The sequence below is a fragment of the Hippocampus guttulatus genome, chromosome 15 (assembly GCF_054856545.1).
Source record: "Hippocampus guttulatus isolate MCC_2025c chromosome 15, RoL_Hgut_1.0, whole genome shotgun sequence".
NCBI lineage: Eukaryota > Metazoa > Chordata > Actinopteri > Syngnathiformes > Syngnathidae > Hippocampus > Hippocampus guttulatus.
This window is the reverse complement of record NC_141275.1, coordinates 16,740,229-16,755,493: the sequence shown is the minus strand read 5'-3', so window position 1 is coordinate 16,755,493 and position 15,265 is coordinate 16,740,229. Positions and strand designations below refer to the sequence as shown.

General features: G+C 61.7%; 2 protein-coding genes across 4 annotated transcripts; one reads left to right on the top strand and one right to left on the bottom strand.

The window, feature by feature from the left end:
* The first annotated feature begins 295 nt into the window (after window positions 1-295).
* Window positions 296-9,665, top strand: LOC147194324 (uncharacterized). The gene is made up of 18 exons (XM_086131653.1): window positions 296-883; window positions 1,903-2,065; window positions 2,833-3,064; window positions 3,733-3,818; window positions 3,939-4,147; window positions 4,229-4,346; window positions 4,417-4,558; window positions 4,637-4,803; window positions 4,897-4,996; window positions 5,769-6,007; window positions 6,658-6,892; window positions 7,522-7,569; window positions 7,950-8,195; window positions 8,331-8,476; window positions 8,648-8,740; window positions 8,813-8,879; window positions 8,960-9,123; window positions 9,186-9,665. The coding sequence occupies exons 1-18, from the start codon at window positions 441-443 to the stop codon at window positions 9,357-9,359; spliced, it is 3,072 nt and encodes a 1,023-aa protein (XP_085987779.1). The 5' UTR covers window positions 296-440; the 3' UTR covers window positions 9,360-9,665.
* asl (argininosuccinate lyase) lies at window positions 9,648-15,225 on the bottom strand. Of its 3 annotated transcripts, none has more exons than XM_086130516.1 (16): window positions 14,830-15,225; window positions 14,192-14,377; window positions 13,576-13,659; window positions 13,090-13,146; window positions 12,920-13,017; window positions 12,668-12,745; window positions 12,487-12,564; window positions 11,982-12,034; window positions 11,820-11,882; window positions 11,631-11,745; window positions 11,127-11,211; window positions 10,967-11,026; window positions 10,361-10,444; window positions 10,197-10,277; window positions 9,977-10,083; window positions 9,648-9,899 (listed from the first exon to the last, which is right to left on the bottom strand). In XM_086130516.1, the coding sequence occupies exons 1-16, from the start codon at window positions 14,839-14,841 to the stop codon at window positions 9,737-9,739; spliced, it is 1,404 nt and encodes a 467-aa protein (XP_085986642.1). In that variant the 5' UTR covers window positions 14,842-15,225; the 3' UTR covers window positions 9,648-9,736. The 3 variants fall into 3 exon arrangements, with proteins under 3 accessions (XP_085986642.1, XP_085986641.1, XP_085986643.1); XM_086130515.1 differs by having other exon boundaries at window positions 14,192-14,386; window positions 14,830-15,224; XM_086130517.1 differs by having other exon boundaries at window positions 14,192-14,386; window positions 14,724-14,835.
* Between the last annotated feature and the right edge of the window lie 40 nt (window positions 15,226-15,265).

The following is a 15,265-nucleotide window of genomic DNA, read 5'->3' as shown; positions in this document are numbered from 1 at the left end:
CCGACATGAAATGAGGTCGTCGCGAGTCGCGGCGGCGCCCTCCGCCCGCAGCTTCGCGTGCCGCTGGACGTTGTCCGTCAAACGGCCGCCGCGCGCTCTTGAGTCGCAAGTCACAAAAGCGCGCCCGACTTCTGAGAATCTTCCGTTTGAAGAAATTCTTTGATCGGATTCCTGTGGCGGAAACACAGCGCACCCCCTAAAATTGGTCGGGAACGCGAACAATATTTTCTTCCTTTTCTAAATTCGGCGCGATTGATGTGTCAAATATGATTTCTTGTAATGACATGAGATAGAAACAGAAGTTGACGATGAATGAAAGCAAAATAACATGATCCAAAGTGAGTCGACTTGCGACTTCGAGGGAATGAAATACACTCCATCATTGCATTGAAAAAAAAAGGATGACTATTTGATGACCTCGCAGGTACGCGCCGTAAATAATGAACAAATTCGATGCGCTTTGGTGTCGCCGCGGAGGGAATCGTTTCAAAGGGTTCGGTTCGAACGATGAGGAGAGAGGATTTGCCATCGCCGCGCGTGACGCGAGCGTCTTTCCAACCCGACGGGGCCCGGGAGGGCAAAAGCGCTCTTGGATGACGTCATATCGAGCGACGTCGGCCCGCGCCACCGCGCCTGTGCCGTCGTCCGGTCGCCCGAGGAAAAAGGACCGTCGGTCGTCCTGTCGAAATCTTATTGGACGAACCCGAGAGGCGTGTCCTCGTCACCGCCGAGGCCGCGCCCACGAGGAGGCGGGCATAGCGGGGCTGTCAGTCAAAGTCGAGACCGCTACGGATCCAGTCCGTCCGATTCCGACCGGTCGTCCGACTGGTCGCGAGGTTCACGACAAACGCGCAGCCCCCCACAGCGGCCCAAGTGTAACGAGGTGAGCCCGCGCACGCCGACGACGCCGCGGGACGCGACGCGACGCGACTCTTCCTGCTCCGCTTCCGCTTCGCCGCGGGGACTACTTTTCGTCCCGAACCGAAAGCGGTCGAAAAAGTGGAACCGCCCGCTCGCATTTGTGTGACGCCTGAAATCGGAAGATTTGGGCCTTTTGTTTTGTTTCGTTTAGTTTTTTTATTTCCTTTTTGTTTTTCTCTGTCGGCGAGCAGCCTCCTCAAGTCCGCGTGACCTCAGCGGCGCGCTCGAGCCTGTTTACGTGACGCCCGTGCGCGCGCACGGGCGCCTCGCAGGACGAGCCGCGACGTCGCTCATCGTCGGGTGCCAATCGGAAGGCGTTGGCCTCCAAACTTGGCCGATGTGGAGCGAGCGAGCGAGCGAGGACTGGCCTCCCGCCCCCCCCCAAAAAAAAAAACGGACTCAGGCGCTCGACTTGTTGATGCAACCCCGAGAGAAGTGTGGTTTCAAAAATCCTCCTCCCCCCCAAATCAATCTGTTCCTTCGTTCGGGATGGGGGAGGGGAAAACAAACAAACAAGCAACAACTTTTCATTCCTTTCTCTCCAAAATGGTTTTGAGTGAAACGGCCGACCTTTCGGTCTGAAAATCATCAACGGTTGTTTTCAAATGTCCTCTTGTGTGGACTCTTAGTCAATGATTGCAAGCGCACTCAGTCACGCATTGGCGACTCGCCAATCACCCCCTTGGACTTTCCAAGGGCCGATCGAAGTCCACGCTGCCAAAGCGCCCGAAGGTTCCGTTGGCCGGAGTCAAGTTGAGCGCGCACGCGAGTGGCGGCTCTGGTGATGCGGCGACGGGCACGAGCACGAGCGGAGGGGTTCCCGACCCGGCCGGTCCCGCGGTTCAGTTCCGTCGCTTCGGCCCGGCGGACGGTCCGCACGACGGACGTGGATGGGGGGAGCAAAAGGCCACGGTCCCTTTTGAGAAGAGTTGAAAGTACTCGCATTTGGTTGTAACGGGGCCCTCCCGGCGTGTGCGGCAGGATGTCTCGCGAGCGGCAGGCGGTGGCGGGCGCCAGGCGGGCCTTCCAGACGGGCCGCTCCAGATGTCTGGAGCACCGCGTCCGGCAGCTGAAGAACCTCCAGCGCCTCCTGACCGAGTGCCGCGGCGACATCGCCCGCGCCATGAACGAGGACCTCCGCAAGGTGGACAAACGCCGCCGCCCGCGCTCACCGTCACAACCCTGCGCCGCTTTGCGCGTCTCCGTTGCGGGCGTAAGCGAGTCGTACTTTTGCAAGCTCGTCGCAATGGGAGAACAACACTGAGGTCAAAAGCTTGCTCTTCTCAAGCCCATTTGAAAACTGCCACTTTGGCACGGGTACAACTTTTACTCCGCTAAAGACGCCGCCGTCATTCCATGACAAAAAAAAAACACACTCACAAAAACCCAAAACGTAATCCACGTCATCCAATGTCTCCGAATCTGGAAGCGTTGTCTCTCGCTCATGTTGTCCCTCATGAGCAGGCCGTGGCTTATTTGCCCCCAGATGACGCCAGCGCCCCCCCTCGGTGGCAAAATGCAATTGCGAGCAAGCGTTAACGGCGCGAGCTCAGCATGAATCCCTTCCGGAAAGTCTGATCAAAGCATGATTCCCCCAGTCCAATCCCCCGAAAAGCCTGACCCCCCCCCCCACTCCAAAAACAAAAGGTGGCCACGCCCCCTGTGCGTCCGTGACGCCTTGCGAGACGCGAGCCAGCGCAAAAGCTTTCGGGCGTTGGCTCACCGGCGGCGCCCGCCGCGGCCCCGGCAAGGGTCGGGGCCGCGCCGGCGGGCTCCGGACTTTCCGGGCCGTCTCCGCCTTTGGCCTCGAAATAGAAGGCGGTGGGATTCCCGCGGCGGCGGTCGGACGACCCTTCGAGATCGCGGCCTCTTTGACGCGGGGCGGGGCGCAATGGCGCTTTTGTGCCTCAGAGCGAGGTGGTGGTCCAGATGTACGAGACGCTGGGCCTGGAGGAGGAGATCGCCCTGGCCGTCCGCAAGCTGAAGGAGTGGGCGGCGCCGCGGCCGGTGGAGAAGAACCTGCTGACCGTGTCGGACACGGTCTACGTCCAGGCCGAGCCCCTGGGCGTGGTCCTGATCATCGGCGCCTGGAACTACCCGTGGGCCGTCACCCTGCAGCCGCTCATCGGCGCCATCGCTGCCGGTACGCGCGCCCGCGCCGCCTTCCCTTCATCACCTGGCGGCTCTGTAACGTTGTTGCGCAAGCTTTCGCCTCTCCGCCGCATCTGCCGGACCCGAGCGCACGGGCCGCCCTTTCCGCCAACCCGTACGCGGCGTTCCGCCGTATCTCCACCGACCAAAGATCGCCAATCGACCGCGTCTTTCCGCCGTCGGGTATCTCGCCACCTTTTGCACCCGCCCCGCCCCCTTCCACGCCCACTCCAGCATTTCTGTGCGCTTACGGGGAGCGTAACTTGACACCCGCGCGTGCCCACGCGACCGGTCGCAGCTCGACTTCCTGTTTCTGATCCTCAGTACCTGTTTAGTAAACTCGAGTGACTTGAAACACGTTGAGTCGGCACAACGGCAACAACAACAAAAAGATTGTGTTTTTTTTTCCCTTCAGTCTTCCTCATGTGAGGTTGGCCGCAACCGGCGTGCGCACGCAACCCCCCCCCCCCCCCCCCACGCTTTGTCACGCAAAGCGTATGCGCAAGCGTCATTGTAATGCAAAGCGGGCGCATGCGCCGTCGTCTTTGGGTTGCCGCGGGAGCGGGCGGGGGAGGCGCGACGGGGGCTTTGCTCGGCGCGAACGCAAGCCAATGGCGGCCGGGCGAAGCCGGCGAAACTCACCGGGGCGTCGTCCGCCAGGTAACGCCGCGGTGATCAAGCCGTCCGAGGTTTGCGCGCACACGGCCAAGTTGATGGACGAGCTGCTGCCGCTCTACCTGGACACGGTAAGGCACGCCGTCGAACGTGACCGGCGGGGCGTCGCGGTCGATGGCGAAGGACCGGCAAGACCAGGCCGGAGCCCACCGCCCCGCGCCCAAAAGCCTTTTGGATGACGTGCCGCGCAGGAGCTCTACCCGGTGGTGTCGGGCGGCGTGGCCGAGACGCAGGAGCTGCTGCGCCAAAGGTTCGACCACATCTTCTACACGGGAAGCGGCGCCGTGGGAAAGCTGATCATGGCGGCGGCCGCCCAGCACCTGACGCCCGTCACGCTGGAGTTGGGCGGGAAAAGCCCGTGCTACATCGACGGCGAGTGCGACATCGCCGTCGCCTGCAGGTAGCTCGGAGCCTCGCGCCGGCCGTCTGGGCCGGAGGGCCGCGGTAACGGCGGTCCGTCCCCCCGTCCCCCCCCGCGCAGACGCGTGGCGTGGGGCAAGTTCACCAACTGCGGCCAGACCTGCATCGCCCCCGACTACGTCCTGTGCCAGCCGGCCGCGCAGCAGCGCCTCATCCAGGAGCTCCACAAAGCCATCAAGGTAGCGCCCGGACGCGTTGGGATTGGAATTGGGATTGGGATTGGAGTCGCGCGTGCAATTTTCCCGGCAGGAGTTCTACACGGACGACCCCAAGACGTGCCCGGACTACGGCCGCATCATCAACCGGCGCCACTTCAGGAGGATCCTGTCCCTGATGGAGGACAGCACCGTCGCCGTGGGCGGAGACAACGACGAGGAAGACTGTTTCATAGGTGACGCGCCCTCACGCGCGCCGCGCGGGGTCCGGCCGAGCGAGGGCTAAACGCCGCTTCTGCCGCGGGGGGGCGCAGCTCCCACGGTGCTGCGGGACGTCAGGCCCGACGCCAAGGTGATGCAGGAGGAGATCTTCGGACCTCTGCTGCCCATCCTGACCGTGGACGGCCCGGACGAAGCCGTCCGCTTCATCAACGAGCGCGAGAAACCTCTGGCCCTCTACGTCTTCTCCCACGACGCCAAGGTACCGCCCGGAGCCGCCGGACCAAGCGTCGCCCCGCGGCTCAATGACTCGGTGAAGTCTGCCTCTCTGACGTGTTTGCCACTCCGGGTGAAGGTCATCCAGAAAATGAGGGAGGAGACGTCCAGCGGGGGACTTTTGGCCAACGACTGCCTGGTGCACTACTCGGTCAACTCGCTGCCTTTCGGGGGCGTCGGTAAGCGCACACGCACACCCGCCCCGTCATCAGATGCCACCTTCGGACCGCCCGACTATTTCATCATTTCGCCCACGGGTCAAACCTCGGCACTTGCGCGCACCCTCCACGCGGTCTCGGCCTTTCCGTCAGGATTTTCAGGTCTCGAAACCTCAGAACTTAGTCCTTTGCGGCATCGCTCCTTCAAATCTTCAGACGCGCCGTGTTCCATTTTGACAGGCGGACGGTAGTTCCTTCCGATGGACTTCTTTCATCAACTCTGCAGACTTACGGTTATCCTTCCGGTCACGAGTCCTTCCGACCGAGGCCTCCTTCCTTCAGTCCGCGAGCCCGGTCCAGTCCATTGCACCTTCCTCGTCTTAGCCCTCCAATGAGCGTCGGTCGTTCAGCCCTCCTTCCGTCTTTGGTCCAAGAATCCCCAAGAGTAGAAAAACTCCTCAACGGCTCCTCCGTTTTTGTCCTCTCTCGAGCTGTCTGGGTCTTTGTCCTTTGGTCGTGCGTCCTTCAGAACATTGCCCCCCCCCCCTCCGCCGCCTCTCACGCTTCCGAGCTCGGTCGGACCTCAGGTCTCGCAGGCCTTCCCGGGACCGGGACTCTGCTGGCGCTATCTCGCTGCGCGAATAGCGTCGACGTCCCGACCCGACTTCGGTCACCGATGTCGGGGCTCGCTCACGGCGCGATCGTCGGCGACCGCGCCGGCGGACTTTGGCCGCAAGCGAAGTCTGGCCTTTTGACAATGTGGGTCAATAGTCACGCGGCCCTCCTTGCGCAGGGAACAGCGGCATGGGCTGCTACCACGGCAAGCACACCTTCGACCGGCTGAGTCACCTGCGAGGATGCCTCATCAAGACGCTCAAGATGGAGGCCATGAACAACATGCGCTACCCTCCGCACACGGCCGGCAAGCTGGGCTGGGCGCGCTTCTTCGTGCTCAAGAACTTGAACTTGGGCTGGATCGGGCGCCTGCTGCTGCTGGCCGCCGTCGCCGTGCTGGCCGCCGTCGTCATCCAGGTGAGAAGGAAAGGAAAGGAGCCTCTTCCCCGGGATTGGGCCAGCGCAACGGCGCAGGGGCCCATTGAAGTTTGACGCTTGACCGTTGCTCTTTTGCAGAAGTTCCAGCTGCTGCGCCAGCTCGAGCGCTGAAGACCACACGGCATCGGCGCAGCCGACGCAAAACGCAGCGATGCGGAACATTTCACCGTCGCCGTGTCATTTTGATTCGCTTTCCGACAAGTGGACTCGTTGGCCGCGCGAGGAAACGGAAGGACCCCCGGCCCCCTTTTTTAAAAGACGCTTTTATGCCGGCGCGCGAGTCCGTCTCATTTCACGGCCCAAGGTCGCTTTCTTCTTTGTCCTCCATTTCAGAATCAGCTCATGCGCGCGCGCACCCCGCGCGGGTCGGCTTTGCGTTTGCACCGTCAATGACAAATTAGCGATTCATCTGCATACGAGCGTCGGAATAAAGGCATTCACCCCCCCCCCCCCCCCTGGCTCCGAGCTGCTTTGTTTGCGACGGGAGGAGGCCGACCGACGCCTCGACCACAAGATCTCACGAGCGGAAGCCCCCCGGCCCGGTCCGTCTCCCCGCGGCGCCTTGTTTTTGGTCCCTTCTCGTGGCGCTCGCATTTCACGGCAGCGGGTCGTGACGTGACGTGACGACGACAAGAAAGCGCTCGCACGTTCAAAGCAGACAAAGCCAGCAGTGGACTCACCCGGCCGGTGGAGGCGAGATGGCAAGATCCGCCCGGCTCCGCCCACAAGCGCCGCGGGCAGTCCCCGCAAAGCGACGTCGTGAGGAGAGTCGGCGTCACCCGGTGCCTGCGTCGGAGTCCGTCATGAAGCTTCTCCTCCCGTGGGCCTTGCTGGCGCTCGCTCCTCTCCTCTCGCCGTGCGCAGGTAGGACACCTTTGACCGGAGCAGCCCGGTTTTGCGTTTCAAGCGGGCCCGGCGGACGCTTTGGCGTCGTCTTTCCCGTCGAGACGGGCGGGCGAGCGTGCGATTCGGGTGATGCGCCGTACGCGCGTGTCCCGATACTTGGGAGCATTCAAATGGACCAAAGCGGGAGAACAAATATTTCCTCCGCAGTATGACCGATGGCCGTGGACGTTGGCGGCGGGAGGAGAACACACACACACACGCACTAAGTGGCCCGTCCTGGCGTGCGTGAGTTCAGTCCCACAGGTGTGCGCGTGCGTGTGAGGGAATCAAGAATTGAACAATGAGCATTCATTCAAGCTGTGAAAAGACGCAAGCGGGATGAGAAGTGGAGGGGGAGGAGACGTACAGGGGACAAAACAAGGACGGGAAGAGCGAGACGGACGCGGGGTCACGCTTCGGTGTGCGGAACGACTCCGCCCCCTTTTTTTGAAACCGAGCGATCCATCGACAAGCCGAGAGTCACGCGTGCTCGCCGCCGCTTCGATTGTTCCGATGGCCTTTCCGCCGGCGACGCGACATCTCGGCCCACTGAAATAGTCGTCCCGAAGATCAAGATGGTGTGTGTGTGTGTGTGTGTGTGTGTGCAGGCGGCTGGTGTTACGAGAAGCAGTACTCCTGCGACGCCACGTGCAAAGGTAAGATCACGCCACGGGGCTTTTTTCGCGCTGCCCGACACTCAATTAGGTACACGTCCGATTCAGAGGTCGACATCGATCATTGCGAGGGGTCAAACTTCAACTTGGAAGGAAACGGCGCTCTTTTTGATGACGGGGGAAGCGGGAGTCCGGGCGTGAAACATTCGGGTGCTCCGCGGTCTTTTGCGCGCACGCGAGCGGAGATACGTCTCCCGCCAACGCCAATTGGGGACACGCAACGAAACGCAACCATGCTTGGCATGAAAAATAACACTCACGCGTTAGCGTCTAGCATTTGGGACATAAAACGGATTCGCGAATCCCGTCTTATGCGACGCGCCTCCAACCAAACCAAAAGCGCTCCTTTTCTCGATCCGGAGCCATTTCCGACGGACGCGACGAGCGGGCGGACCGCGCCCCCGACGAGACTGAGCCGCCCCGCCGGCTTTTTTTGGCCGCAGACCCGAGCGGGTGGTCTTTGGCCTTCCCTCGCTGCGGCGGACTGCGCCAGTCGCCCATCAACATCGTCAGCGGCAAAGCTCACGTTAACGCGGCGCTGCCCCCCCTGGAGTTCATCGGTCACGGCGACCGGATCAACGTCACCGTGGAGAACAAAGGACATTCGGGTAAGGACCTTTTTGAGCGCCGCCCCGCAAAATGATCAAAGAAAGAAATCAAAGGGGGTCGAGTTGGCCGTGACGCCGAAGCGCTGAATGGAATGCTCGCGAATCACCGCTCTGCTTCTTCTTTTTTTTGCTCAGCTCACTTCCACCTGCCCCAGTCGGTGCGTCTGAGCGGAGGCGCTCTGCCGGGTCACTACCGGGCCGCCCAGTTCCACTTCCACTGGGGGGCGGGCGGAAGGCCCGGATCGGAACACACCGTCGACGGCGAGAGATTCCCCATGGAGGTGGCGAGCGCACCCGCGACACACACGCGAGCGTTCGCTCGACCGCCTCCCGCAAAATAGCGAGCCGCGGAAAATCCCGAGCCGCGTCTGCCGACCTTTTGACCTTTCCGGCCACCTCCCTCCGGCACTCGCGCGCCCGGTTGCCAGCTCATCTTTGTACCGTGCCCGCAGCTTCACGTGGTGCACATCAAGGAGCCGTACGGATCCCTGAGCGAGGCGGAACACGACATGGCGGGAATCGCCCTGCTGGCCTTTCTGTTTGAGGTAGCGCGAGCGAGCGCCGCGACGTCCCGACGAGCACGTCGGCGCGCGGCTGACGTGCAGTTGTGCCGACAGGAAGCCGCCGAGGACCATCCGCACCTGGACGCCGTCATAGCGGCTCTGGGACGAGTGCGGCACAACGGTAGGGAGCCGGGGGGGGGGGGGGGGGGGGCGCCTCCCGTCCTTCCGGCGCGCGCCAACCTCCGCCGGCGTCCCGAGCAGGCTCCACGGCGCTCGTGTCCGACTTCAGGCTGAGCGACATCGTCCCGCCGTCGGGGGAGCTGCGGGGCTACTACCGCTACGTGGGCTCCATGACGACGCCGGGATGCGAACAGGCAGTGGCGTGGACCGTCTTCCTCAAGACGCTGCCCGTCAGCGCTCGGCAGGTAGGCGGGCCGGACGCGGGCGGGCGGGGACGCGCGGTGACCGCGTACGTGCTCCTCGGCAGCTGGACGCCATCGCGCGGCAGTGCCGCTTCTGGACGGGCCAGCCCATGACGGACATCTTCAGACCCGCGCAGCCGCTGGACGGGCGCGTGGTGTACCGCTCCAACTCGGCCGGCGCCGTCACGCCCGCGCGCCGCGCCGCCCTCTGGCTCGGCCTCGCCGCGCTCATCCGTTGAGCGGGCCGACGCGCGGGCGCGGGGCTACCTCGACTGGCGCGGCTTCGCCGGCGGCATCATCCGCAAACTCCAGCGACGCGCCCGAGCTTGCTTCCGAGTCCAAAGTTCGTCCATGACGGCAAATGAAAGCATCCGACCCCCCGATCGCCAACGATGAGCCGCTACAAAGGGGTGCCCGGTCAAGCCCCTCCCAAATCCGATCCACGGCTTTTGCTTTTTCAATTCATTCCGATTTTCTATGTGCGTTTCTTTGGATGCGCTTGGAATAGACACGTTAGTCCCAATAAATCGATTGCTTGGCTTGGATTTATTTGTCTGATTGATTGATGGCTGGATGGAAAGTGCAAAGCGTTCCCCGGCGCGACGACTTTGCTTGATCAAGGCGATCGCGGAGGCGCGAGTCTTACGTTTGCCATCCAGGCGCGCAGGTGTCGCAGCTGAGCGCGCACGCTGCTCTCGGCCGTGCCTCCGGCGGCGGCGTACTGCTCCGCGCTGGACGCGTAGTTCCACACCGACGCCACGTCACCTGCCAACAGCGGGCTGAGCGCACGCACGGCCAAAATGATCAGCGGGGCCGCTCGCGCGCACGCGAGCGAACCCGCGAGCCGCCTCGTCACCTGATGGCGTTCAGGTCCTCGGCCGTCAACCGGTCCAGGGGCACCTTTTTGGACTCGGCCGCCAACACCGCTTTGCCCGCCAGAGCGTGAGCCTCCCTGAACGCCACCTGGAGGCACAAGAGGCAAAGCGCGCTCGCTTGGATGACGCCCGCCGGCCACCGCGCCACATTCGGCGACGTGGGACTTCCGCGAGCAATCGCGCGTTGCGGCTTGCGCTCACCCCCTTCCTCACGAGGTAGTAGGCCAGGTCGGTGGCCAGCATGTCAGGACTGAGCGCCGCCTGCATGGCGCCGGCGTCGATCTGAAAATTCAAAGCCCAAAGGAGCCGTGAGCGCCCCCGCCCGCGGCCCGGCGCTCGGCCGAGGCGTCTCGCCGTCCGCTCGCCTTCAGCGTGGAGACGACGCCGGCGGCGACTTGCAGGACGGCCAGGATGGAGTCGTAGGCGTCGAACATGGCTTCCTTGTCCTCCTGCCACAGGGAATACGGCTTCCGTCTCCGATTGGTTCGCTTCTCCTTCGGCTTTTTCCAATTCGCACGCAGTTCACGTCCCGACAATACAAGGGAGACGGAAAGCGACGCTCTACAACGGACGCCAGATGAAGCGGGCTTGCGTACACGCCTGTTTCCAAACTTTTCTCTCTCTCTCTCTCTCTCTCGCCGTATGAAAGAAAGAGAAGTGGTCCAAAATAGAACCGCTGCGGGACGCCCTTTTCTAAGGTGATTGGGTCACCGACCTCAACAGTCAGTGCGAGACCTACGAGGTCATCTTCAATCAATTAAATTGAAGAAGAAAAAAAAAACGGCAGCAGCACATCTTCACATTCTGAAGCAAAAGAAAAACAATCCAACCCGACTCTCAAGTGGCATCATTTGCTCGGCGGACCGAATGACTGCTGCTCTTCACCGAGGGGTCCGAATCATTCCGGAGCGTTTTGCCGAGTGAGGATTGGCGCAAAGGGAGCAAGCGAGAGATGGGAAGGGATGGGGCACCTGCAGGTCTTTGTTGTAGCAGCTGGGGAGGCCTTTCAGCGTCATCATGAAGCCCGCGCACTGGAAAAGAAAGACAAAGGACAATTGGTCTCGCCCGTGCGCCCCGTCGTCCAACCGATGAGCCGCAGGACGAGCGGCGGGTTGCGGCCGCCGATCTTACGCGGCCAAAGATGCGCCCCGCCTTGCTCCTGATCAGCTCCAGGCTGTCGGCGTTCTTCTTCTGCGGCATCAGGCTGCTTCCCGTGCTGCGCGGCGCAAAGGAGACCTCCGGTTATTTCCGGCCCAAAAAGGGAAGGCCGCACTTTTGATGAGGAAGCGCGCCGCCGTATCAACTTCCGGTCACCCGGCGGAAAGAGCTCTTCTCGCTTGCCCCAAGCTCGTGAGAAATCGAGATCTCCATTTTTTTTTTGGAGACCGCAGAAGGCAGTCGGGCCCCTTTCCGCCCCGAAGAACTGGGAAAAGACGTGGGAAGGGCCATCGCTCTCCTCCCGAGGCCTTCCGCGGACTCGGTTTTGGGCTTTTTGGGATCACGAACGGGCCCGATCGCTGGTGACTCATGACGCGACCGGAAACGATCCTTCGGGCAGCGACCCGGGGAAACGGAAGCATTTCCCCGCCGCGGCATTCAAAGCGGCCTCGCCGTTTGGAGGCGGGGCCGGCTGACCTGTAGGCGTCGGCGAGCGTGACGAAGGAGAACTCTTTGGTGCTGTACAGCAGAAGGTCCTCGGCCATCTTGCCGAGATGAGCGGCGCACAGCGAGGCCCAGAACAGGAACTCGGCTGACGCGGGGCGGGCGCACGCAAAATCCATCAGCGGCTCGGAGGGACGGCCGACGGCGGGCCGACGGACGTACCCACAAAGTCTCGCTGGCCGGTGGCGTCCATGCTGTTCAAGCTGATCTCGTCGAAGCGCAACTCTGTCAACGACACGGCAAAACTTTCAGCCGCCGAGTCGCGAGACTTCCAAGGGCGGAGATGCGAGGGTCGCGCCCGATCGCCGGCGCCGATGTTCGCACCTTTCCTCAGGAGCTCCCTGTCGATGGCGAACGGCGTTCCGGCGATGGCGCCGCTGAAAACCACAGGAAGGCCGCCGGTTAACTTGCGCGGGACCCGATCATCGTTTGCCCCGCTTGCAAATGTTGAGATGGAAAAAAACGCGTCGCCGCTGCGGCAAGCGAGACTCGGCTGGACGCCGCGCGCTCCGTCGGCAAGTCCGTCACAAGTAGCGAAAATCGCATCGGTCCAATGCCGACCGCGCCGCTCGGCAAGCGGGGGCCATTTTTCAGCGGCGCGCGACCAGCTTGAAAACCAACACGAACGCCGGCCCAGCACATTTGCGTCGTCGGAATCGGCCAAGTTGCACGGCGCAAAACAAGACGGAAGCCGTCGGCACACGTCAATACGCTTCATGGGATGGCTTTTAGCCTTCGAGTCTTTGGTGGCGGTCACGTTCGCAGTGAAACGTCGATTCCTTTTTTTTTGGGGGGGGGGGGGGGGTGGTGTTGTATCGCAGCGACTTACCTGCCCAGAGGCAAGACGTTGACGCGCTTGCCGATCTCCTGCAGCCGCTCCACGTCCCGCCGCAAAGCCACGGCGTGACTTCCCGTCCGCGCGAGAGACGACGGCGGCGGAGGCACGAGATGAACACGGGGGCCCCCGTTAGACAAGGCTCCCCTTCCTTCTCGCCTGCGTTTGCGCTCACCTCAGGATCCAGTGGCTCCACCTGATGGGCTGAGCTCGCTGCATGTGGGTGTAACCGGGAAACAGGACGTCGATCTCCCTGAGCAGAGGAACGACCACTTAGGCGACGGCGACGGCGACGGCGACGAGCACGGCGGCGGACCGAGCGGTCGCGGCCGTCGACATGGGGATCCGGAGTGGACTTTTCAGGGAAGACGCGCTCGGCGGCGGCAAAGCGTTTGTCCAAAGCGATGCGACGCGCGCGGCATCTTACGCTGCGGCGCGCTCCACCAAGGCCGAGATCAGGAGGAGGGCGTCGTCCTTCAGCGTGGCGATGGCGTCGCGCAGCCACAGACGCATGTCGGTCACCACCTGCGCGGCAAACGCGCGTCAACGTCGCCCGCGGCCAAGTCACGCAAACCCCTGCGGGCGCGGCGCCCCCACCTGGTCGTTCCTGCTCCTGCCCGTGTGCAGCTTCCCCGCGGCCGGGCCGATCAACTCCTGCGCACGCACAACGTCATCCCAAAATAATAAAAGGTCGGATCTCGAACGGCTGCCGACGGGGCCTGATCAAGACGCGGCTATTGTATGATGATATTGGCTAAATGGACGTAGGAGTGATCGAGTCGCGTCAAACGCCGAGATGATCGAGGTCGTCCGTTTGTCGGCCATCGCGTTCCGAATCCACAAACAAAAACGAGGCCGACTCAGATTGCGGTCGAAGGCCCGGTGTCAGCGCAGGTCAGATTCCCCCTGCCCCGATGTTTTCATTCAGATTTTTTTCCGGGATTTTACCCCAGGCCGTTTTCTCTGGGAAACAGATATGAAATATTGATCGCAGATTGGGGTTTTTTTGGTTTGTTGTTGTTTTGGAACAAATGGCGGCGGGCCGCTTGCCATTTGGCGAGAGCCCATCGCCGACAGGCTGACCTTGAGTCTGCGCTCGTTGGCGGCGTGGATGTCTTCGTCGCCGTCTTTGAGCACAAAGGCGCCTTGGCTCCACTCCTCGCTGATCTGCAAACACAGCGGCGGCATCTTCATCACACCCATCCAACGCAATGGCGTTTTCGGGCGCCTCGCGCGTTTGTCTCGCACTTGGCAGGTTGCGGGTCCCGAGCTCGGCTCTGGCCTCCCCGCGCGAGGTGGGCCCTCTTCGACGCCTTTTCTTCCCCCCACCCAAACTTCACCGGACGCCAACAAGCCGCGCACAGGTAGGAATGTGCCTTCGTCCCTCCACTCTGTGCTCTGACATTGACTGGCAACCGGGCCACCGTCGGTCTCGAGGCGCCCCGCGGGGCCCCGAGCTTCATGGGTCGTCTGGTCTCGATGACCCGATCGGAGGAAGTGTAGGAGAGGAACTGGACGGAGAATGTTGTGGCTCGCGTTGGTGCGTGCGTTTGTTCCCGGGAGGCCCCGCGACCTTTCGCCTGTGCCCGAATGCGCGAGTCGCAGCCTTTGGTTTCTCTTGTTTGGCACGATGCGCAGGAATGTGCTGCCACCGCAGCCGTTCAATTCCAGCGGACCGCGTCGGCATGCGCGCGCGTACCTGGTCCAACCCTCGCAGGATGCCATCCATCTCGTCGGCGCCGAGCAGCTCGGCCCGACGCAGAGCCTTGGCGTAGGCTTTGCTGCCCCTCAGGTCAGCGTCCCACATCCTCTGGTCGTACGCCACAGACGCGTTGAAGCGCTCCATCACCGGGTCGGTGGCGCCCGTAAAGCGACCCCCCCACAGCTTGGCCCCCTCGCAAACACACACGATGCAAAAAAAGATTGATCGTTACACTTTTACGATTAACAGTTGCCTCGTTTCAAAGTGACACGTTTGGCAGGGTTCTTTCTATTTGCGCCGTTACGACTGGAATCACCCTGGCCTTTCCACAAACGCAATATGAATCCGAATGCAGTGTTTCGACTCGTGAAAGCGCACGGGTCTTATTATTGGAAAGAACATTTGGGGCTTGACTCCGTAGATCATTTACTTGCGTACTTTTTGACCAAGTCGATTCGTGTGAACGTGGAAAATGAGAACAATGACATTACAGAGAGCAGCCACGCATCCAAGGTCAACATGTACTCACAAAACGAGGTCCACCTGCTCTGGTCCAAAACCCCCAAAACGGCCACAGGCAACCTTGTGCCTTCACGCGGAAAGCGGAAAGCGACAACGTTCCAAGAGTTCCTTACCTCGGCTGCCATCTGGAGGGAACGACGTGGTTCAACGTGGTTTTTGGCGTTGACGGAAGAAGCTACGAAATGAGTCGCGGCGTGACTGGTTCGACTCGTTTAAAAGTGGCAAACGAAGAAAAGTCCAAACGTGTGTGCAGGGGCGGGGAAAAGAAATCAATTCCGTCCGTCTTGACTGCCGACAGCTGCTGTGAGACTCCGACAACACGTGTTGCTCGTTTTGAAAATGAAGCTCGCTGAATCTTACAAGTTCTCGTTAATAGAAAGGGTCTTCGGTCGCCGAATTTAAGGAAGACGTTGGAGCAGATACAGACTTGTCTGTACACTACAGTACTAGAATTCCGTGAGCCGCGAAAGTGACGTCGTCGTTAGCCTACCTGCAGCCTGATGGCACCACCTGCTGGCGTGGTGGGCAAAATGCATCTTGACAGATCGT